This window comes from Cystoisospora suis (assembly GCF_002600585.1).
Source record: "Cystoisospora suis strain Wien I chromosome Unknown contig_387, whole genome shotgun sequence".
Lineage (NCBI taxonomy): Eukaryota > Apicomplexa > Conoidasida > Eucoccidiorida > Sarcocystidae > Cystoisospora > Cystoisospora suis.
Genome location: NW_027153188.1, coordinates 12,001 through 35,159, shown reverse-complemented (window position 1 = coordinate 35,159; position 23,159 = coordinate 12,001). Strand labels below are relative to the sequence as shown.

The 23,159-nt window shown below is 48.1% G+C and overlaps 3 protein-coding genes across 3 annotated transcripts in view; 2 read left to right on the top strand and 1 right to left on the bottom strand.

Moving 5' to 3' along the window:
- Positions 1-400: 400 nt before the first annotated feature.
- CSUI_000980 (calcium binding egf domain-containing protein) lies at positions 401-7,521 on the top strand. Its single transcript, XM_068061186.1, has 9 exons — positions 401-1,971; positions 2,611-2,748; positions 3,178-3,309; positions 3,873-4,010; positions 4,139-4,193; positions 4,636-4,949; positions 5,763-5,993; positions 6,635-6,691; positions 7,049-7,521. Exons 1-9 carry the CDS (start codon positions 1,941-1,943, stop codon positions 7,087-7,089), a joined length of 1,137 nt encoding a protein of 378 aa, XP_067926838.1. The 5' UTR covers positions 401-1,940; the 3' UTR covers positions 7,090-7,521.
- A 1,891-nt stretch (positions 7,522-9,412) lies between these two features.
- CSUI_000979 (calcium binding egf domain-containing protein) lies at positions 9,413-19,335 on the top strand. The gene is made up of 8 exons (XM_068061185.1): positions 9,413-10,997; positions 11,738-11,875; positions 13,594-13,725; positions 14,708-14,845; positions 16,258-16,512; positions 17,510-17,740; positions 18,802-18,861; positions 19,038-19,335. Exons 1-8 carry the CDS (start codon positions 10,967-10,969, stop codon positions 19,076-19,078), a joined length of 1,026 nt encoding a protein of 341 aa, XP_067926837.1. The 5' UTR covers positions 9,413-10,966; the 3' UTR covers positions 19,079-19,335.
- Positions 19,336-20,132: 797 nt separating this feature from the next.
- CSUI_000978 (atp-binding cassette g family transporter abcg77) overlaps positions 20,133-23,159 on the bottom strand; it is a 12,995-nt gene continuing 9,968 nt past the window's right edge. Inside the window, exon 6 of the mRNA XM_068061184.1 lies at positions 20,133-22,258. Within this exon, the coding sequence (XP_067926836.1) occupies positions 21,818-22,258 (441 nt within the window). The 3' untranslated portion in view covers positions 20,133-21,817. The remainder of the gene's footprint in view (positions 22,259-23,159) is intronic.

Genomic DNA, 23,159 nt, shown 5'->3' with positions numbered 1-23,159 from the left:
AGTGCTCGAAGCACATACACTTGGGAGTAAAGGTGAGCGAGGGAATTCCCCCCTCTCCGTCGCTGCTGTGCAGGAATATGAAAAACTGGATGGTGGACGTTGTCAGGCTTTCACGAAGACAGTCGGGGATGCTGATGAGCTTCCTCACCCAGCTGAACTACTCTCGGGAGGTGAGGACTCGAGTGAAGAAGAAAAAGGTGGAAAGAAAGAAGTGACAGATGGCCAACACCAGAGTAAACAGCCGGTGTACGTACACTCGCATACCGATGGGTCAGAGGCAGCGATCTGAATGCACCAGTACTGTCAGCGCATCACCAATGCGATACGTTTTTATGGTTAGAGTACCAGTCTGCACGAGGCTCGGCGTTGAGCTTGGCTGCTAAAGAAGCAATTCCTGTCTCCTCCTTTTGCGAAGAGAGATAGTGTAGCTATCTTCCGTTTGTGGGTCATCACAATCTCTACATTTTCAAAAGCACTGCGGGTTTTTCCGCCGATCGATCAGCGCGGGCCGGTCGATCCGGGGGCACGGGCTAGCTCTAGCCTTGTTTTCCGTATTTGCGAGTGGCTAACTTCTTGCACCTTGTTTACCTTTTTTCTGCTCCATTTCCTTTTTCGTTCAGTGCGAAACTTTCGCCTGATGTCGCTTCCCTCTTCCAAAGTTCCGGTTCTCGGGCGGACCGTCTCAAGCAAGCCAAGCAGCTCGTTCGTTGGCTGAGCCGTCCTTGAAACTTCTGTCTAGATCGCCCAAGAGAAGATCTGTACGCGTGTCGTTGCTTCCTCATAGAAATACGACAGAAATAAGATGCTACTTGTTTCTCTCTACCTTTTTACACTCCAGGGCATTTACAGCGAGAGGGGCCCTCTTTTTCTTGCGTTTGGGCTTGTGAGAATGACGATCCTACCCCTCTACTGATCCTGTGCCTTGACTCCACGCTCTTCCTTCCCTTCCCCGAATCGTCTTATGTGTTCAGAAAGCTGAACAGATTTTGTTTTTCATCGTACATGCACTTGAATGTCTTCTGCTGTGAAGGCCGCCGCGGTTCAAACAAGCTTTCTCTTCATCGGGATACGATGTCGGCAAACGAGCTACAACAATGACACCATGAATAGGAACCATTATACAGAATTAGTCAGCCTTCTGATACATGCCCCCTTCTATGAAACCCCTTCCAAAAAATTTTTCTTCCATCTATCACAGTCGGAAAGCGAGCGGCCTCGTCTTTCTCCTTGGTTGTACAGCGGCACACATCAACGGACGCAAACCCTCCTAGTACGACCCTTTCTCAGCCCTGTTCATCCTTTACCGAGTTGCCGACGGCGGAAGAGAGAAAGAACAGAATTCAGATGACGAGCTCTGTGGAAAGGAGCTTTTCAATTGTTCCTTTTCCAACTGCCTAGCGCTCTTCGGTACTTTCTACCGCGTCAACTTCATCATTCCTTGGAAATAGAACTGCGTATGGAGAACCCTTAGAGTACAGTGCAGAGTGCATATACACATCCAGACGTACCACCTTACGTTTGGGCCCCGTCACCGGCTCCTTCTCCTAACTACTGCAACATCGTCCCTGCTCATGTGTGACCCTTATTCTAGCTTCGTAATACTTCCTGGAACAACCGACAAATCTATATATTTGTGTGTGTAGCGATATGCATACGGTATAGTTGACTTGGTAACCAAGTGTATTCAGTTCTTTTCATAGTTTTTTAGTCTCCTCCGTCATCGTTCATTTGAAGTTGTCCCGGAGTCACCTCTTTCGTTGAAGAAAAGTACTGCCAAGCAGGAAGTCCTCCTCCACCTCTTGTCTCCTCGTATACAGCCGTCTCCCCTACGCGCAACTTTCCTGCCTGGAGAGAGGGCGACTCGCTTCCCGTGTTTTCATCATATAAACAAGGCTGGCTCGAATTCGAGTTTTCTCCCCCATTACATATCACAACTCAAGATGGGAGGGCAACCCTCGCAGCCGGCAACTCGTAAGCTCGCAGAAGAACGATGTCGACCACAGGAGAGCCACAGCAGGCTCTCGTAGGGGAGGGCATGTGTAGATGGGCAGGAAGGTAGTCTTGCGGGCTCACCTTTCTTCCCTCTCTGGTGCTTTTTGAATTGTTTTCTTCACATTACACTCATGTACTTACGTAGATGGAGAAAGAGCTACTGTCTAAAGTGTTTAGATACACATATATAGGTATATATGTATAAATTAAAAAGTATGACTATACAGAGACATAAATAAATTTCTGGAGACTTTCTTGCCCGTTCTTATACTGGTATATCTAAGGGGATTTCGCTATAGAAACGTACATGTCACGTATGGATGTGTGCATGTAATGTGCTGAAGTTTACGTGGGAGAAATGTACATCTATATACACTTATAGTCTCCGTCACAAACTGGACAGGAACTGAAATTCGGACGTACGACCGCGCAGCTCTACCTATGGATCTTCTAGTTCGTTGCTAGTCCAGGGAATCTCGTGTGGTGTATGGCTGCTCCAATGAGCCTCTCCACTGGAACGAGTTATCGCGAAGGAGTAGGACACAGACTAGCTCCGGTCACTCTTTCTTTTCATGAGGTTTGATCTTCTTTTTCGTCTTTTCTTTCCTTTTCTTGCAGCTTGCCAGCAGGGAGGAGATAAACTCTGTGCGCAGGTTGAGCATTCGCTGATGTGTGTCTCGGACGGAACGAACTTTCAGTGCGCGTGCAGGTCAGGATTTCAGTCGTCTGGAAAGAATGCTGCGTCCACTTGTAAAGGTATGTCCAAAGTGTTCGTTTTCAGCATGTCCAATGAACGCGCAGTGTCTTACTAGCCTCAACTGATTGACGAGGGGTCAGTTCCTGTTTACCGAAAAACGGGAAAGGAGTGAGCGTTACAGTATTTATTTAGCTTAGTGGGACGGCTGTAGTCAACGTGTTGTGAGGAGGAGCAAGGACTGCCCGTTGTTTTTCTTACGTGACAGGGGTCTGTTTAAGCTGCGCATAGCCCTAGCATTGGAGAAGGTATCTAGGAGTACTCACCTAGCCCTTGTACAGCAACGATCACTTTAGATTTCTGCCTGTTCACGTTTTTCTATAGAACGACATAAGATGTATACTACCTGTGCGTGAATGTCGCTAGGACTAACAAAAGGCCGAACAACGTCGATTTTTCTTCAACGCTTTGTCTCGTTCTCCCGTCCGCAGATATAGATGAGTGTGCGACAGGCAAGGATGAATGCCAAACAAAACTCAAGAATTCTATGTGCGAAAATACAGAGGGCAGTTACACCTGTGTATGCGGCAACTACCGCACGCCGAGCGGCAGTACATGTGAAGGTAAGGGCGTTGACAGGACGCAACTAAAAAGGACGTGAAAACAGTTTTCCAATTCGAGAAGAACTCAAAACACTAGCTGACAGTCCGGAGAATCGTACCTTGACTCTCCTGCGCTCATTCTCCTCAGACCAGGAATTATTTCCACCCAAGTGCAGCTCCGATCCGAGGGCTGAGACCGCAATAAGCTGAGCTCTTTGGTTTTCCTTGACGCTCTGAATCATCTCTTTACAAACCAGTATCCACTTACTGCTTTCCGGTTTACATATCCGCCTAGCCCCTTACGTCTAGAAAATATGACTAAAGAGCTCCTTTCTTGCGAAAGTAATTTCTCTGCTTCGTCCCCTGTTATCTACATAAAACGAGGCTTCATACTTTCTCTGCTTTGTTTGTCTTAGTGGGAAAAGAACTATATTAGGTATCTCCCCTCTGTCTGCTGTCTTCTTCTTCATATTCACCGATGGCAGCCCCTCTTCTTCTTTCGTCCCTTCTGCTCTTTTCCTTCAAGTCTACTCACCTTTTTCGTGTGATATTGATATGCGAACTACGTCAACATTGCTTTTCAGATATAAACGAATGTTTACAAAATCGTGGGGGATGCGGGGATTTCAGCAACTGTATCAATCAGGATGGAGCGCCAGTCAAATGCGAATGCTGGACAGGATACACCGGAAACGACGGGCAGCCGGGGATCGACTGTAAAGGTAAATCTTTGTTCGGCAGCGCTGAGTCCCAGAACGGTTCTTGTGACTAGCGAAGGAGAGCAAAGCAGGTAGAAGAAGAGTTCTTGGCTATCAAATCCCTCTCAGTTACGGTTTCTTTCTATCTACAGCTCTCCTCATATTCCAGGTAGTTCGCGTTGCTAAGGCGACTCGGGCACGCAGGAGGTACGCCACAGACAGTCTTGTACGGAAATTGATGGGAATGGTGACGCAAGTGTGAAATGATAAAGCCAAGATGAGAAGGATGCTAGACTTGCTGCCTCGTAGGATCTCAGTTAGACAAGATTCAGTACACCGACTAAGTGGAAGGAGCTCCTCAGGAAACAAACGCTGTCTTTCCTCGTTGCCGGATACTAAACATAGAGACGGAATCATTTTTTTCGGCGCCAGCAATATCTTGCACGCTCTGTAAAAGGGAGACACGTCTCCCATCAGCACACCAATTGTCTCTGGGGTTGTGAGAGACTTTCGAAAGGCTACCGCAGGATTCTCTCACTAGCGAGCAAGAATGGGTGTACGTACATTGGATAAGTGTATGCAACAAAAAAAAAGCGGAGACCGCGTGTACTCCGTGGCCTGCAATACACCTGCATGTGTTAGTTCTTAGAGTCATTCTCGCTGTTATGTCGGAGGAGGGTTGGGTGTCTGTGCGCTGTTCTGCTCCAGATATCGACGAATGCACTACAGCCAATCCATGTGGTTCCAATGCTAAATGTGTCAACACCCCCGGCTCATACAGATGTGAATGCAACAGTGGATATGCACAGACGTCTTCCAACGTATGCGAGCCTGTTAATTTCTGCGGGACTGGGCAAAATACATGTGACCCGTACTACGCCGAATGCATCCAGACCGACGGTTCGTATGAGTGTCAGTGTAAAGAGTACTTCACGGGAAGCGGAAAGAAAGGTTCTTGTATACGTAAGTCGAATGGAGACTACCTTCAGTTAGGGCGAATACCATTACCAACAACTACGAATGACAGTAATAGTCGCTTTTCAGCTTGGTACCTAAGACCTTTCCTTTCTAGCCCGACTGAGGGATTCCCTATTGTTGCGAGTCAGTCACATTTTCTCTTTGTTAGTACAAAGGACGTACGCTCGGTTGAACCACCATTTCAGTCTGCATAGCGAACGATACCAGTCGTCAATACGCCGCTACAGCGGGAGCGGGGATAGCAAAGAGAAAGGGACAGATGGTCTACCAACTCGCGCCGATGCACAGACGTAAATGAGGAATAGTGCAAGCAGCAGTTTAGACAGAGATATCTGCAATTCTTCGTTTTGATGCGGTTCTCGAATAGCCTTGGGAAGACTATGGCAACTTCTGACGGAGTTGCTCTTGGTAGAAAGGACAACAGTCAGTATTGAGGGGGTGGTCTTTTTCTCTGGCTCTGCCATCTATTCATTAGCGCGACCGGTGCTGTGATACGCAGGAGGAAGGTGAAACCAAGGAGAAAAGAAGTGATTATTTACTCTAAGTTTGCTTTTCTTCGGCTACACAACTTCTCGCAAAAGCCATTTGAATAATGACATTTGGAATCATACTCCCTCATTCCTCTGGTCACATGGCCTCGGCTCGTATGGTTTCGTCTCTGTTGCATCAGCAGTTACCACGCACATGCTAAAGCACCTGCCTGTGTCTGTCAGTGACCGTTCGTTACAACTGCCTTTTCTTCTAGAGCCTTGCAGTTGCTCGCACGTTTGTGTGGACTGTATGTCTGTGTATCGTCAGCGATGACAGGCCACGAGAATCTAGCCTGTGAATTGATCGGAAAGAAGTGCACGGCATACGAGGAGTGCTCCCCAGATACTTCAGGAAGCTATTCGTGCATCCAAAAAGGAAAAATGGCACAGCTGGCAGCCTTCTTCACGGAAGGCGGTAGCTCAGATACACCCGTTTGGGTCTGGATTACTGTTGCACTTGGAGCGCTCTTGCTTATTCTCGTCATCTGGTGGCTCATACGTAAGCCCTCTCCTCTTTTTCCGTGATCTCCTGTCCCTGTGTGGCTGGGACACGCCAAAAGAGTTTTCTTGTAGGCAGTATGGTGCCATCAACATCGCCCCCTTTCCAAAAGTTGTTCTGGTGAGGGGGTAGCGTCTTCGAGCAAAGTGGAAGGCGCATGTACGTAGCGGCAGTGTCCTCAGTATCCGCTCGATATGCGCACGTTCTAGGGAGGTGCATGATTTCTTCGGGAAGGGGCGATCAATAGCATTCGTGACACAGCTTGCTTGATACCGCCTGCGGCTGAGCGAATATGATAAGCGTTCCTCACAGCAAGGCGGGAACTCCCGGCTTCCATGACACAGGGAGCACCGCGGGTTCTCTGACTTCCCTCTTTGCGTAGCTCAACAGGAAGGTAGAAGGCTAAAGCCGGCCAGGGAGCCAGTCGAGACTCAGGATGGGGACAGGATGTCGTTCTTGCACAACGGCTGGGTAAAGTGAAAGGTACACGCCGGGGAAGGCGCCGAAAAGAAGAGACTCTTCAAGAGAAGTAGTATTGGAGGAACCGGTGGCTCACAATCGATGACAACGCAGCAGTCGGGCGTGCCAAAAAGTCGGATTGACGTCTGTGTTTGACTGCCGATTTTTGCTTGCTTACACAGGTCGCTTTTTGAAGAAAAGTGACGGCGGCGGAGCTGCAGCGCCGCTGCAATCGGACCGTAAGAGTGAAATCCCGGAGAGACGGCACGCTTTTTCTCTTTAAACAGAAAAGATTAGTCTGGTTGTCTCGTGTGTCTCGTCTACAGAGAGGACGGAACTGGTCGTGGAAGGAATCTGCACCGTACACCGTTCAGTTGAGCCGCTAACAGGATCGTGTTCACGAAGCTTGAATATCCCATCAGATGTGCTGGAGTGTACATGCTTCAGACTCCCGTCGAGCGGTGCAGTGATTCAGCTTTGATGAACTGATTGCAGCTGCAGCCGTCTGTGGACCGAACGCCAGTCAACCCAGTAGCGGCTGTGGCTTCTGATCCAGCTATGACAGGAAAATGTTCTGGTGTTTCTGTTGCGTTCAGCGTACGGTTACGGCTACGGAGCTATGCAGTACGCATACTGACACACTGTGGCATGGCTTCCCGCGTCCCCCCGTCGTCCAAGCTGAGCACTCGGGAGTGCCAACAGCGCTGACCCCACGGCGTGACCACTGGCCCTGGTTGCCCAAGCAGGAGAAGCGCCTATCTATGCGAGCTGCGAAAGTACCTCAACGGTATCTCCGTGGCCAGCGTAGCTAGGCAAGGCGACGTCTCTACTGCATCCCTGGTTTCGGGCATTACGCAAAAAAATGAGTGTTCGGGATTTTCACTGAGAGTCGCAGTATGCAGAACTTGTAGCTCCCAACTGGCAGCGGCCGTCTGCGTGCGACAGTGGTGAGCGGCAGAAAAACGTCGTCCGCGGAGTGATTCTATGCGTACGGGCCGGTCCGGTCAATAACTGTCAATGATGTGAGCCCTTTCAAGTGTAGGAACCTCCTGGCTAACAGCATTTCCGGGCTACCTAGCCTTTTCTTTCTCGGTTTTAAGCAAAAAGGTTTCATATCCGGAGGGGAGTGTTTTCCTCAATTTTGGCACCGCGTCAGTAACTCCCTTGGACGTACTGGTAAAGGGCGCCATGGCTTCCTGGTGCACCAGGAAGCGTCCATTCCAGCGTACGCGGGGGACAACCGACTCCTGGCGAAAATGAACGGGTTTAGGGTCTCTGCATTCCTCGCTTCACGACGAATGCTGGTACTCTTCTCAAGTTAACGCCGCAGTCCGCGTTCCAGCATGATCGGAGGCGTGTAGAACGGCCAGACCTCCTACGGTACAGAGTGACACAACAAACCAGAAATCAGGACTCCTCGAAGGCGCATTCAGAGAGCTTGAAATCGTGCATTCGAAATCAGCTGTCACTAGATGGGGACCTGAAGCTGGTAGAACGGTAACTGTTGCGGCTGAACCTCTGATGGTCCAAGTGATCTTACCGCATCTGCACTCGTCACCTCCCTGCTCTAGATCGTGCGCGACGGAAGGCAGCTCCCGGGCTCGCTGATGGTTGCACTCGGTCATCGGACACGATCCGCAGAGACGAGAGGAGCCGTCCCTGGAGTTGTCTCAGCGGGACTCTCTAAACCAGAGCAATAAGGCGAGTGGCGACGTCAAGGAAATTGGCAGCTGCCATTCTGTTTTGTTGCAATCTTCGATGCGCGTGCACTTCTACTTTTCCACGAAAAGACAAAGACCTCTTACTATGTGTGTTTCCTTCTGTTCCTCTTGTACTGTCCCCACAGCGTACTCCGGACGCTGACTGCTCCGGTGACCGTTCGTTTGCTGACCGGTAAAGGTGAGGGGGTGGCTTGCTGGGCCGTGCTTACATTCCAGTTCAAGAGGTTCGAGCCGCCTGTTGCCGATGCGGCCAGCGGCAGATGGCTTACACGGCACCATCGACTGCGCACATCAAGCAACACTCCCCCGAACAAAATAATCTGCAATACTAGTTGTCTCCCTGTGTTCGACCGGTACAGTTACGGTCCTCTGTTTGTCTGGCGGTAGCACATCACTCCCTTGAAGCTAGCGTTGGCCGGTGAGCCACCATCACTCTTTCCTGTACGCGGTGACCCTCGACCCTCCCGCAGTGCCCGCCCCAATCCAGCCCGACACCGTCAGTAGGGTCGCAGGGAGGCTCCGCAGATGTTTCACATGCAGGATAGTACTCCGCTCCGTATTGAGTTTCGGCCGTCTCCATCCTGGGACCCCTGCCGTCACAACCCTGCGGGACAGAGTCATGGATTTGCGACTGGGTAACCCTGTACGCTCTGCTGTTGTTCGAGCCGCTAACTCGTCCTCTCCCCTGCTACTCGGATACGCCGGCTGCACCCCAACGCACTGGCTATCCCGCTTGGGTGGTGTACTTAGCCGCCCGCGGGATCCTTCCCTTCAAAGTCCGGTTAACGAGCTCCCGTCTCCGCACGTCGTATGACAGACGGATGAAGTGCTTGAAGATCCTGCGACCAGGGCCTTTTCAGTACGGTTGTCCCAACAGCTATGTTCTGTCCTTGACAGAAGAAGGACGAGGGGGTCACGCGACGTCGGTTGAGCGTTGGTGGGCTGACGACTGAATGCAATTCGAATCCGTCGCTGCAGCAGCATATTCGATTTCGGCTCTCCCCAGAGATTACGCTACAGACTACTATACATACAGAGTCCGAACAGCTCTTCTCATGTCAGAATGCACTTCCGCTGTGGTAATGTTGGGGAGTCTGATTCTGCGAAACGTCGCCTATCCTCACCCCTCAGCGCTAGCTGCTGATGACGATTCTCACTTGATGGCGCCTGTCTCGATTTCTCACCTATGGATGCCCAACTCGAATTGTAGCGATGGTCACCTGCACTTGTATCGAGGCTTACCACCGACCCATGCGCAATCCCAGTGCTAACCCACCATAGTGGTGATAGCGGCTTTTCGGGCTCCGTCGGTCACTCTTTTAGGTTGAATGGAGTACACTCGTGGGACCTCCGGGACTAGACGAGAGACTTCTCCTCCACTGAGGTCAGGTACTGCGGTGAGTTTCTTTTTAGTGAAGCGTTTTCTCCTTTTTGGTTTTTTTTCTATCGACCATGGTATCGTGCTAGCGTTGTTTTTGTTTTTTCCTTCGATATCCCAGTCATCACGATGTTGCTACGGCCGGCAACACACAGCCAGCGCTAGTAGCTAGTTGGCCGGTCAGTCGGCGTAGGTAGCTAACTTGGCGAAGGGAAACGCCAGTGCGGAATGTTTGGATGTCTCAGACGCCGGAGAGTATCGACTCCAAGAGTCCTGGTCTCTATACCAGGTAAAAGGCTTTTATTTTTGTCACTTTCTTCCTGCAGTCTCCGGTCCGCCCCGTCCCGTGTAATTCCCTACTAGCCTTACAGTATCTTTTCTAACTTCTACTAGCAGGGCCTGTTGTATTGTTGACAAAACAGTATTTTTTCAGCTTCGCCTTTCGCACTCGGCCTCATCCACCGGCCTCTTCCAACAGTGTGGAAGACTGTTTCTTGTCATCCGGGGAGCTGCATATACTTTCCAGCAACAGGATGGACAAGAGTCGATGATACAGGAGTTGTCAGTTCACCGAAGTCTTCTGTACAATCGGGTCTTCTTCGCCAGGGGGGGGGGCACGGGCACAGTAAGCGTGCTTGTTTCCTGTTACAGAGGGGACATCCGAGAGAGAGTAGTCTCATCCATCTTCTCTGTCTACAAGTTCACAAGCAACATCTCCCTACTCACGCTGTAGAACGCTCGTCATCTACCACGCTGGCGATAGATCGCGACGATAAGATGAAGAAGAATTGGAACAGACTGAAGAACTCAACAGCTGTGTCTGTCCGTCGTGTGTGATGCAGAAATATATATGTTTACTATATCACACAGGCCACTCCGAAACCTCGTGGATGAACGAGGTGATGTTGCTGAGCATAGAGCTATCTATATATCTCCTCATATTCTTCTCAAACTTGAACCTTTCCTTTCTGTACCTTCTGTCCTTCCCGTCGTCTCTCCGTAATGGACTTTTATCCTCATAGGATGCTGATCTCCTTCTCAAGATTGGTATGCGGTGCTACCCCAATGCATGTGTGTAACTCAGATGTCTCTCGCTCTCTCCTGGGTGTTTACACGGGCAAAGACCCCAGGAATTTTTCCGTTCTCTTTCATTCATTCCTCAGCATTCCACCTGTTTGTCATAGCTTGCGGAAGGTTCATTCGTCCGGTCTGTATTAGTCTCTTACCCTGAAGAAGCACAGAAAAGATTGACTTCTTTCACCTGTCATCTTTCTTCCTTCTTACCTTATTTGATGAGGTGTTGGAGGCAAGTAAGTGTATTCTAGACACGTCTTTCGAGCTCTCCGCCGTTTCTTCTTCGCAAGAAGGAGCCTTGTTCACACTTCGGGCACAAATTCTCTCTTCAGCTCGTCAAGATGGGAAACAATGGCTCGTCAGAAAAAAATCGTAAGCTTGAGAGATCGACAACAGTGTAGAGACACCCGAAACTAAAGAGACAGTTCCAGATGGAGAAGCTTCTCTCTAACTGTGCTTTCTCTAAAGGAATTCCTCTCTCATCGCTCCTGTCTTCCCCGTAACACAGCATAGTACGTGTCAAGAGGGGGTGACTGTACATGTATATGCATATGTATGGATATAGATCATTACGAGGCGGGAGTCATGTCCCTTTGTAGAAGAAGCTGCTTCTTTCCCAGGTCTGTCTCTTGCACGTTCTTGTGTACGTGTATATCTTCACATGTCATGTACAGCTGCCACTATTTATCTACGACTCGCAAGCCTCTTTGTATACATAGCTTTGAACCTAGCTCAGAAAATACGGATATATTTATGTCCATATTTGTATACATAAGACGGAGCTCACTCGTTTCCCTTTATTCAGTGGATGTACTGCTAGTTGCTGCGTAGCCACGTCGTTTTTGTACACGTAGACCTGTGTCTAGCGTAGAGATACGTACAGACACTCCTATGCGTACATCACACACGGATGAAGAGACTTCTACTTCCCTACCTCATATGTCTATGTTTACCAGTACGACGAACACAGATAGATAGATAGATTAAAGATAGATAGATAGATAGATATTCGTGTCTATATCTCTCCACCGACATGGGACTGTCTGGGTTGTTATCGTGTGTGTGTGTGTGTGGTCTCTTGGTCTGCTGTCACTTTGTGATATCTTGTTCAGCCTGTGATACGGGAGGCAATCAGCTTTGCTCGAAGATTGAGTCGGCGCTTATGTGTGTCTCGGATGGGACGAACTTTCAGTGTGCATGCAGGTCAGGCTACCAGGCGAGTGGCAGGAACGCTGAGTCCACTTGTAAAGGTAAGTAAGAAAAAGCGGCGAAGAGAAATCTCTTTTCTTGTTACTTGGCGAAAGACATAAAGAACCTTCACTTACAGTGCTGTAAACAGTGTGCCTGTAGGGCGTGAGTGTTCTTGTGTGTGTGAACCAGAAAAAGGTCGATTCTGTAGTCGTAAGGAAGGAAGGTGTGCTCTGAGAGCGACTCTCGATACTCGGAATGGTTACTAGAGGTACATGCATCTAAAGAGATAGATCAACAGAATTCTCTCGTTTCACAACAGATATGCATATACATTTATATATACATATATGCGTACATATACATAATATTGAGACGTACAGAGGTGTGAGCACGGTATAGCTCTATGTATATTCATGTATGTATACAACAGGAAACTGCATGCCGTCAACAAGGTCTCCGTAGATGGGAGGTGTGACATCTATATGCTCTTCTAGCCACTCGTATATAACTGTATATGCCTATGTCTCAGTGAAGACTGTAGTAGTTAGTCTATGCTACGTGTAACCGATGAAGTTATGCTCATGACGAGCTATGTATCTACTCCAAAGTCTCCTCTGTACATGTTCTATCTCCGATTATAGAAAGGAGCGCCTCTTGCAAGTTTTGTAGCGAATGAGATTCATTCGCTTCTTTCTCGTCTACGACGTTATTAAGCCGTCGCCTAGTTGTATGTATGGATATGTATGAATCTGTATGTAGGTATATGTGTACATATATGAATATGTATGAGTATGTATGTGTACACACCGGGTTCGAGAGGAGTTCTTAGAGTGTGCATTCTTTGTGTGCCAGGTGATGGTTTTATCTATCTATGCATCCAATCTATCTATCTATCTTCAATCCATCTCTCCATGTATCTGTCTTTAATCTATCTATCTACCTTTTATCTATGCACCTGTCTATCTGTGTATCTGTGTATCTACTTACCTACTGAGTTCATCATATATCGTGCATCAGAAAGGCAGGTGATATCTTGTACGTACAAAGACCACTCCTGGGTTTTTCTCTCCTACCTTTTCTGTCTTTTTCTTGTATCTCCACATCATGTATACATCTAGATCATTCACAAACGACTCCTACTACCTTTCTTCTCAAGAGAACGTATAGGATCTATCCCTTTGACGTGTGTTGTCCGACGTCTTTCGCACTCCCTTCGAAGATCATGTCCTCTCTAATTCTACGAGCGTTGACTAACACCTGTGTATGCACGTTTATCGACAAGCTGGTTCTCCTGAGGAGCGAATCTTAACGCCCGTCCTCTTCATGACTTTTCCTTCTCTCTCTCTGTACATGAGAATCTGACTTCTTCTACCTCATCCTTTATAATGGACACCTTTATGCAGTTCATCTCTGTATCTTACTTATCTCAAGAAATGTACAAGTTGTTGTTGTTGGTCTGTGCATCATCCCCTTCATAATACGTCCAGAAATCTACAGGAGGAAGAGAAGAGGGAATCCTAGCGAGCCCACCACCCGTCGGCTGTTGCACCATGATGCAGATACGTGTCTACGACTGCTTAGGTATACATGTATATATATGTATATGGCTGTATGTAGAGGGGTTGTATGGGTCTATATGGACTTAAGGATGTGTCTGTAAGAATGGTGGCTCGGTCACTATGTGCCTGTCTACATTTGTATGACGTGGTCATGTGGTCGGCAGAAAAAGGTGCAACGGTCGTCGTCGTCTTCTTTCTCTCCCTCTCTGTCTATACAGATATAGATGAATGTTCGACAGGGAAACACGAGTGTCAGACAAAGATCAAAGATTCCGTATGTAAAAACACACTCGGAAGTTACACCTGCGAATGTGATAACTACCGAACGCTCAATGGCAACACCTGTGAAGGTAAGCTAGATCCGACCTCGCTCATTCATAGAAGCTAAAGAAAGAAAGAAAAGGACATATGTCTAGTGGTTTGTTTTTCTCAGAGAGCCGTGTGACTGTTTGTATGTATATTGCTAGGCCATCTTCTTACCAAGAAGATGAAAAAGGAAGGAAGGAATGAAGGAGACAGAGGGTGTCTTATGTATCCGAGGAGAGGCAAGAGAGACAGTAGGAAGGATGATCTGCTTAGATGAAGAAAAGAAGAGCACACGAAAAGGGACAGAAAAAGAAGAGGAGGAAACAAAGCATAGAAGAGAAAACACGACAAATCACTGTCGTGCACAAATCAACTTGAGATAGATAGATAGATAGATTCCTTTTTCTTTCGAAGAGAAGAAAAGCACGGCAGCAAGCAAGGACAGAGTTCTTGCTCTTTTTTCCACGGGAAGGGGGTAGCCGCTGTTGTTGTTCTTCCTTTCTATCCCATCGTCGTTGGTCCTATGAGGAGGGAAGTACATACACAGACACAGAGGACTGCTGACTGCATATAGGCCTGACAGTGCATATGTAGATATAATTACTGTATAGCTTTGTAGAGATACTGGTATGTGCAGGCACTCTGTGTTCATGTAACGCCACTACCATTACATATAACAGCACCGCCTCCATACAACACGAGCTCTCTAGACAGACAAGAAGAGAGAGAGAGACGCAACAGTATATATCTATATATATATATATATACTGTTGCCTCTCCATGTATACTACAGGTGTACATCTGGATAGCTGCGACTCGTCTCGACGGGGATGGGTGATGGGTTGCCCGCCTGTCTATGAAACACTACAGCAGCCGTTACGTTGATACAGATAGATGTAGGTCTAGACTTCTCAATATAGCATGCCTTCCATTCTCAACTTGTATCTCTCTGTTCTTTTCCTTCCATACTGGGATGAATCTATCTAGGCTCTTTTCTCTTTTTGTCTTTTTCTCCTCCTTTTGTAGACAAGAATGAGTGTACAGAGAATCGGGGAGGTTGCGGCGACTTTAGTAACTGTATCAATCAGATAGGTGCACAAGTCAAATGTGAATGCTGGCAAGGCTATACAGGGAACAACGGGAAACCAGGAGCTGACTGCAAAGGTATAGAGACAGATCAAAGATGGGTAGATCTCTTTTTTCTTCTTCTCCTCTCTCTTTCTCCCTTTCTCGAATCTTGTCTCTCCCCGCCCACCCAGTCTGTCCTTTTCTCCTTTCGAGTCCTTCTGTCCCTTTTTCGTTCATGAAGGAAAGTCCCTATCGTGTTTTCTTGCCTTCGTCCTAAGACCAGAAGAGACGAATGTTTCTTTCTTGAGGTGCCTTTCAATGAAAAGATCGTTCGTCTCTCTCTGTCTTTCTTGTTATCCCAAGAAGCGAAGAGGAAGAAAACGATAGAAGGAAAGTAGCGGTGGTTTGGGGTGTCGCGCAGTTGATCTCTGATGATGATAGGGTAGATGTGGGAAGTCAAATAAGACCCAAGATGGTTTCTATCTATATAGAGAAAGAGAAGACAGGAGGAGATCGATTCCATAACATACAAACATACATCTAGAGAGCGATAGAGAATAGATAGCCTTCTTAGGTGCCCTCCTCACCACTCCTAACCCTTGTCACATACGTGTTTGTTTCTGATGTTACATGGTCTACTTCCTCGCCGAAGATCAGCGAAGAAGGATAAGGAGGAGGTCTTCCATCGCAGGCATTCGCCAAGAAGGCAGAACAGAACGAGCAATATCTATCTATGTATCTATCTACATGCCTGTCCATAGACTATGTATTAGCCTTGTTTCTCTGTTGTGGATACCATGGGATATCAGTGTCTGTCTACCTTGTTGTTGAAGTCAGGGAGCTAGCCCTCCAGGAGTTACCTCTTAACTAGCAGTGTACAGCGTGAAAAGGCGAGAGAGAGAGTTCCTGTTGATTTGGCGAAGGTCACAACAGTGATCGGCCAGGAATGAGAAACCCACTCATGTCTTCAGAGGAACGTGAAAAAGTGTCTCCTAGTTGAAAGAAGTTGTGTATCTTGTATTTGACTTCAACTCCTGTTTCTTGTTGTTTATGCCTTTCTTTGCCTTTCCACACCACCCTCTCCTGTGTATACCTCTTGACTGAACATCGGTAGAGTCTGTCTCTCCGTCTACTCTTTGAATGTATCAAGTTCGTAGCCTTAGTATCTATATATCCGTCACACATATCTCATCGTTGTCTCTTAATTTCTTTCTTTCTCTTTGAATCTATTTTCGTCCCTCCTACCTACCTACCTAACGTAGTAAGCTCTATCCATACTTGTATCTATCTATTCATCATATTATCTATCTGCGTAGGAAGTAGACGTACACTGTTTCATTTGAACACGATACGCATCCATCTCTTTTTCTTTCTTCTTTCATGGCGTGTATATCGTCTGAAGACAGGAACATTCCCTGCCGCTAGGACGCTGATCCTTGTCGTTCTCTTGTTCTTCTTCTTGGACTCCTGCTGCTTCTGCTGGTGCTGCTGCTGCTTCTCCTGTGTAGATGTCGACGAGTGTACCACGGGGAATCCGTGTGGTTCGAACGCGAAGTGTATCAACACTCCTGGCTCCTACAGATGTGAATGCAGTAGCGGATACACGATGAACTCATCAAAAGAGTGTGAAGCTGTTAATCAGTGCGAATCAGGAAAGCATACGTGCGACCCCTACTATGCGGACTGCATTCCGAAAGAAGGCTCATATGAATGTCGGTGTAAAGAAAACTTCTCAGGAACTGGAAAGAAAGGAGGGTGTACTCGTAAGTCCCACAAACACAACTATGAAAGGATGATGGTGGTGATCCACCACAACGGCTTGCACTACGATGGGGGGGGGATACGAGACAACACCAACTCTTCTCAGTCCACTGCAGTAGATATAGATAGATAGATAGGCGTTCGCCTTGGACCTGGTTTGGGCTCTGTAATTCATAGATTCGGATGTCTAGGTATGCTGTTAGAACGGTATACACATACGCTTATATAGCGCTACGAAGTGAAGAGCCCCTTGTATGAGTCGTGGAAGTTGGACGATGATGAGTAAACACACCATGGCTTCAACAGCAAATCAGTAGGCAAGTGTAAGTGGATGGATAACTCGTGACTGTCTTTCATCTCTAGAACCGACCAGCACATGGGTGAAGGAGGCTGCATGTGTACAGTGTATAAGAAGGTATACATACGTGTGTGGTGCACTCATGACTGATGTCTTTCTTATGAAGAGCCAGGGGCGATGCTAAATAGAGATGAACGAGTGGAGGAAAGAAGAGGAGAGGCTGGTTGTATATATGGAGGTGAATATCATAAAAGGAGGGAGATCGTGGCACGATTTCTTATATATGCTCGGCTACGGTAGAGGAAGGAATGGAAGCAAAAGGAAAGAAGAAGATTGAGTGGTATATGATAAGTACTTTCCCCTTACAGCTGTTTATCCCGCATAGTGTTCGCCTGGTACTGTTCTCGCTGAGATGACAGTCGGGATCATACTCTTGGCCATTTCTCGGCGGGTTTCTTGTTTGCATGCATGCACCCGTGACCTTCCTCCGTCTTTCGGCCTACTCATCGACAATATGTATTCGAGGTGCGCGTCCCTGTCCTAGTCAGCCATCGTTGCCTTCATATGTATATACATAATAGTGCTCGTCTTGTCTGTTGGTTCCAGCAACGGGTTACTACAGTCTACCCCAGCTGATTTATGTCTTTCCCCGATATGACCTCCGAGCTGCTTGCACCATGTCTGTTTGTGTGTATCTTCAGCTATGTCAGGTCACGAGAATTTAGCCTGTGAACTGGTCGACAAGAAGTGCACGGCGTACGAGGACTGTGCTCTAGATGGCGTGGGCACTTACTCGTGTAGTGAGAAAGGAAGATTCTCACAGCTAGCAGCTTTCTTTTCAGAGGGCGGTAGCTCAGATACACCCCTGTGGATATGGATCACAGTGGGTGTCGGTGGCTTCCTCCTGATCCTTGTCTTGTGGGGACTCATACGTAAGTTGACACTTCCACTCCCGCCTCCCTCTATTCTTCTCTCTTCAGTTCTTCTATTGCACAATCAGTCGATCGGTATTATGTGGCTTGGCAGGCAGCCTTTTGGCTTACGTTGCATAGATGCTAGTGTGTTTGGAGTGTAACGTGTCTTCTCTCCTCTGTTACCAGAATCGAAAAACTTCCCTACCTACTGTTCGATCCCCACAGGGAGGGATGACTCAGAAGAGGACCGCCTGTATATAGAATCTAGTCAGTTCAGCTTTTCTTCATGTCTCTTTCTTCTCCGTAAATAACCCCTTCTCCTCATCCTTGGAACATTCCCAACCGTACCTGCCGTGTTGTACTGTACTGTCACACGATATGAGTGAGCTGAGCACTTGTGTCACGGGCGGGATGTCTCTTCTTTAAGAAGGGTTTTCCCTGGGAGAAAGCCGTGATAGTTTGCTGTGACGCGCAGTCGAGGTAATTTGATCTTTCAGCAAGACTCGGACTGTCAATTGCTGTGACAGAAGAGGTGATGGGGCTGCGGTGTCATACGGGAAAAAACAAAGGGAACCAGCAGGAAACTTCAGGGTCATTCGTTTTTTGCTCAGAAGAGTGTGGAGGGGAAGGAAGCCTCGTGGTAGGCTGCCTTCGAAATGCCTGGAAGTCTCGCGGCTCTTCTCTCTCTTTGTAGTTAAGCACTCCCGTGAGAGCCAAGGGGATGTAGGGAAGCAGTCGGCTGGTGGAATATATAGGGGGTGTGGTCTAGGCAGTGTTTTTTTTTCAGACAGAAGCATGATGGAGGGTAGTGAAAAAGAGGTCCAAAAGGAAAGGGTGCAGGAAAGCAAAAAAGAATCTGCACCAAGGCATCTCCCAAGTGTCACAATCCAGGGAAAACCAGTATGAAAACACTCGCACACACGTTAAAACAGGCAAACACTTCCGCAGAAGGCGGACTTGACCCAATCTGTCTGTCAGTGGTTGCCGTAACTCACACTTGTTTTCCCTGGATTGTGACACTGTGTGCCTGTTTTAACTTGTGTTCGAGTGTTTTGACTCGCTGCCATTCATGGATGCAGGACATTTCCTAAAGAAACGTAGCCGAGATGCCGATGCTGAGGCGCTACAACAGCATGATCGTAAGAACCACTTCTCTGGAGAAACTTTCACTTTCTTGGATGTTTTCGCCGGCAGTAGAAAACCGGAGAGGCAGCCGTTGTTTCCCTGCGTGTCAAGACAAAAACTGTTTGTCTTTCTCATCGCGCAGTTGTCTGTCTCCTTTCGCATGCTGGTTTGTTCTGATGTGGGTGTTCAGCGTACGGCTACGGCTATGGTGCTGTCGAGCAACAGTACTAACAACAGCCGACTACTCTTACTGGTACCTCCTCCCTCCGTCTTTAGGGTCTAACGAAGATCATATCTGTCCGTGGTCGCAATTCAGTCGAGCGGAACAGTTCACGCACGATTTGAAGGAAATCTTTTTTCCGTGCATTTGAATGTACTATGGCCACTACTATTTTTACTACCGCGTCCTCTTCGCGTAGAGCAAGCAGGTGGTGTTTTTTCCTTCGGGAAGAGAAGTGGTTAGTTACCGTCCCGAAAGCAATGTCAGTGGTGGAGGGGTGTTTAATCTGGTGGTAGGTAGGACTACCACCGTCCACCCTTCACCACCAAACATCAGACTTCACGGAAAGTATTGCGAACGTATGTGCGGACAACTCGGACAGGGCTCTCTTTTTCCCGGTGCCACCGGTCGCACGAGAGAGACACTCTAACTGACATCGGACTACGGAAGAAAAGAGCAGCACACCAGGGCGAAGAATTATTTGTGCAGAAACGATTTCTACATATAACGTTATTATTACGATACATGGTCTAGCCGTGATATTCATGTTGGCGGGAATTAGTGAGGCAGACAAATTCTGGAATGCAGGTTGGAGACGGTGGAGCAGCAGTGGTCCCTGGCGAGCGAGAGGAGTACGCAGCATCGCAGAATTCAACACCGGCGTACCAAGCACACACTTACAGTCTAGAACCACAGCGCTGCTAGAGTAATCAGTATTTCTCCCCACTAAATCCTCCAGTCCTGTGACCGCTTTCTTCCGAAATTACACAAGCGATGAGAAGGACGAGGACAGTTTTCTCCACCTTCGGATTCCACTGCCCGAGTTAACAGGCAGCGACGACAGAATTGAAAAAGAAGTGCGGACTGAGACAGGTGTGAAACTCTTCTGACCTTTTGCAACACGTCCTGCTCGATAGTGGAGGCGTAATAGCCTGTGTTTGCACACTGAAGGACTGGCAAGGGTGGTTGTATCACGTCCCTCGCAAAGAGGGAAAGTGTTTAGTCAAGTCCACACACACACGCAGATAGTATCTCGGCAGTACACAGAGATGAAAAGAAAAACAAGCTGGGAGCGATTAGGTGTCGGCAAAAACATAGTCGGAGGTGGATATGGGCAGCGGAGAAAAAAAAACAGCGGTATTCTGTTGGTCAACAAAACGTACGCTCCATGCCGTGTGCTTCGGGAAGTGTGTTGCACCTCGCCGATCAAGGTATTTTCGTACGTAACAGTATTGCGTCGGTGAACATCACTCGTTCCCAAGCAACGGCAAAACGGAAAGAGACAGCAAGAGAGACAAAAAAGGGAAAGCCGTCGATAGCACGACTACACGTTCGGCCTGGCGAAGATTCGGGGTCACACGTCTTATTTTACAGATTCAATCGATCTGTCGACCCAGTCCATCCAGGAACCCGACAGGCGAGGCGACACCATTCAACCAAGGCATGACTGCTGCAGCACGCAACTTGCTCGGATCTCCACAGTGGGTATCTCGCACATCGGAGTAGCACACGTCAAGCCTGCCATCAGGACGCCTTTCCTGGCGGGCCTTACCCTTCCGGTAGTTTGACGGAACCTTCCCAGTCTCGTTCTCTCTCTGATATCGGTCGCTTCTAGAGTCTGCTTCTGCTTTAGAACGATTCCGGCATCGAGTGATCCCTGTCACACAGAACCGACTGCGACCATTAGAAAAAACAGGATGCACACGGTGAGAGTGTCGTTGCCCACGCATCAACGCGGAGTCGAGATAACTAACTGCACGTCACCTCGGAGACCAGAACCAAGTAGACCGGGTAATTGCTACGGCTCTGACACAATCTGGTTCTGCTACCCCGATTCACCAGCGACGCTCCGGAGGTCGCATCTCTTCCCACGTGGACACTTGCAGCTCGAAGACACCCACACTTCATCCCGAAGCTTTGTCAGTCACTTATCAATGCTTCTTCAATCCATTCCGGTAACTGTCGCTGCAATCGCCGACATAATCATTCCTTCCTTCCTTCTGCGCAGTGCGCATACCTTACGTCCTTGGTTCTACAGCTACCAGGAAGATCCAGTGACACCTAGGCGCGCAAGGGAGGAATGTCGGTGCCGCACAGGAACTCAAACCCAGTCAGGCTCGCCCAGGATGCAGACGGGGGCGAAACCTCTAAGGATTACGCAGCAGCGCGCAGACTGGGAAGAGGTGCTGTGCCAAACAGCTTTCTTTCTGCCACTGCTGCCACTCTTGTGGTCTAGCGGCTGCCCTGGTAACGTCGGCTTCCACCTTGAACCATTTCGGGTTGTTTCCAGCTGTCTATTCTGAGTAAGTATTATGAGATGTCGCTTCGTGGGTTCTGAGAAATTCGTGTGAGCTAGGCGTTTTTAAGGCGGTGAAATGTAGTAGCTTGTCCCCTGTACGTCTTTCGGCAGAAATCTTTCTACGCAGCACCTCGAAGCAAGAAACGAAGAGCCTCGGCAACGCGGCAGCGCAGGGTACCGTCCATCCCGGCACAGCGCCCGGATGTACCTTCAGCCCCCTGCCGTCCTCGTTTTTCCAGCAAAGAACGTAGACAAGCCCGGGATGAGAGTTTAGGTACAGTCTAATCGCGGTCTTCCGCCGCAGACGGAAGTTAGACTATCCCGTGCATTGCTGACTTACCCTTGTATTGCATGGTGTAGAGACATAAGTAAGTTAAGACAAAGAGGAAAGGAATGAAACTCCTCCGGAAGCCATAGTTCGTTAGCCAGACAGAAAAAGTATCCTTCAATACTACGACTTGAGTTTAAGCGACTTCTTGAGAACACCGTAGCAAATAATCTTGATGGCAATCCATATTCCGAGCATGATCAGCAAATTCCACGTCAAAGGAAGGGCTGTTGTGAATCTTTGAACAATCATCTCAGCAGTAATGGATTGTTCCGGACAATTAGGAAAAGATGACGATTCAGCACAACTCAAAGTAGCCGACCCTAAGGTGATTCGCACCAGGTTCCCTACGGAGTAATTTTGGAAGGAAAGCCACCGTAGCCAAGAGATCCAAGGACCTAATCGGCTTTGCTGGACGTAAAAACCTCCAGTAATGGAAATTGAAATGAGAATGACGGACAAAAGCAATCCCCCTAACCGTGTGTCATCTACTACAATGGCTGCAATCAACTGTCCTAAGGCTTGTGCTATACACACAAGGAAAATGAGCTGGCCCCAGAATGCCTGCGACAAAGACAATAATTCACAACAGCACAAGCGGATACCAGCCTTGACGGAGGGGAGACAAACTACAATGGGTTAGGTGAATGCATTCAGAAACAGTGAGTGAGATCTCTTTTAAGTGACAAACAGTCTTCCGCTTGATTCCGGGCAGAAGCGTTCTAGTGACACGGAGAAGATGATGTCTCTGGAGGAGACCATCTTCATGATCCGTTAGACAAGACGGTGGAGAGCTCTCTATCTATTTTATGAGGTGTGTGGAGTTTGCATGCGGGACATGCAAAAGTGAAATCGACACGTCAGCGGAGCGGAACCTGACTTCCTCTTTTCAAGAGAAGGCAGCTTAGATCAAACGGGTAACGAACGATACACAAAAATGCAGTCCTTACGCAGAACGGCAAAGAAGACATACGATGGAATGGATGAGAGACACATGGCAGCTATCTATGTAGCCACTGGTGGGATGGCTGGTGTCTACCCGTAAAATCAGCACATGACACCTCCGACATAGATGTTCATAACCGCATATCGCAGCTCGAGTGTTCTCTTGATTCTATTTAGCATGCGTTTCTTAGTCGCACAAGGCAGTAGGTGTAGGCCACGTATAGGTCTGGTGAACGACGATTTCACGTAAACCTTTGGTGGGCTTAACTCGAGTTGCTACAGTGTTCAATACCCAGTATCCTTATTATCTTACCTAGGGCATCGGCCACAGGTAGTCCACACATTCATGGATCTAGGTATAAACCTGTAGATACTAGATCTATGCATACCTCTGCTGCGTGCGCGGGGACATCCATCGCAGCAAATCCACGGATATCTATATTTATATATCTGTGTATATATATACAGACATAGTGCACCGTACAGTAGTACTATCAGTGAATAAACCTTCATATATATA

Coding starts and splice junctions, on each gene's coding strand:
- CSUI_000979 (XM_068061185.1), top strand. CDS start 10,967: ATGGGAAACAATGGCTCGTCAGAAAAAAATC. Junction 11,876..13,593: donor CGCTGAGTCCACTTGTAAAG/GTAAGTAAGAAA, acceptor CTGTCTATACAG/ATATAGATGAATGTTCGACA. Junction 17,741..18,801: donor TGTCTTGTGGGGACTCATAC/GTAAGTTGACAC, acceptor TCATGGATGCAG/GACATTTCCTAAAGAAACGT.
- CSUI_000980 (XM_068061186.1), top strand. CDS start 1,941: ATGGGAGGGCAACCCTCGCAGCCGGCAACTC. Junction 1,972..2,610: donor ACCCTCGCAGCCGGCAACTC/GTAAGCTCGCAG, acceptor CTTTTCTTGCAG/CTTGCCAGCAGGGAGGAGAT. Junction 3,310..3,872: donor GAGCGGCAGTACATGTGAAG/GTAAGGGCGTTG, acceptor ATTGCTTTTCAG/ATATAAACGAATGTTTACAA.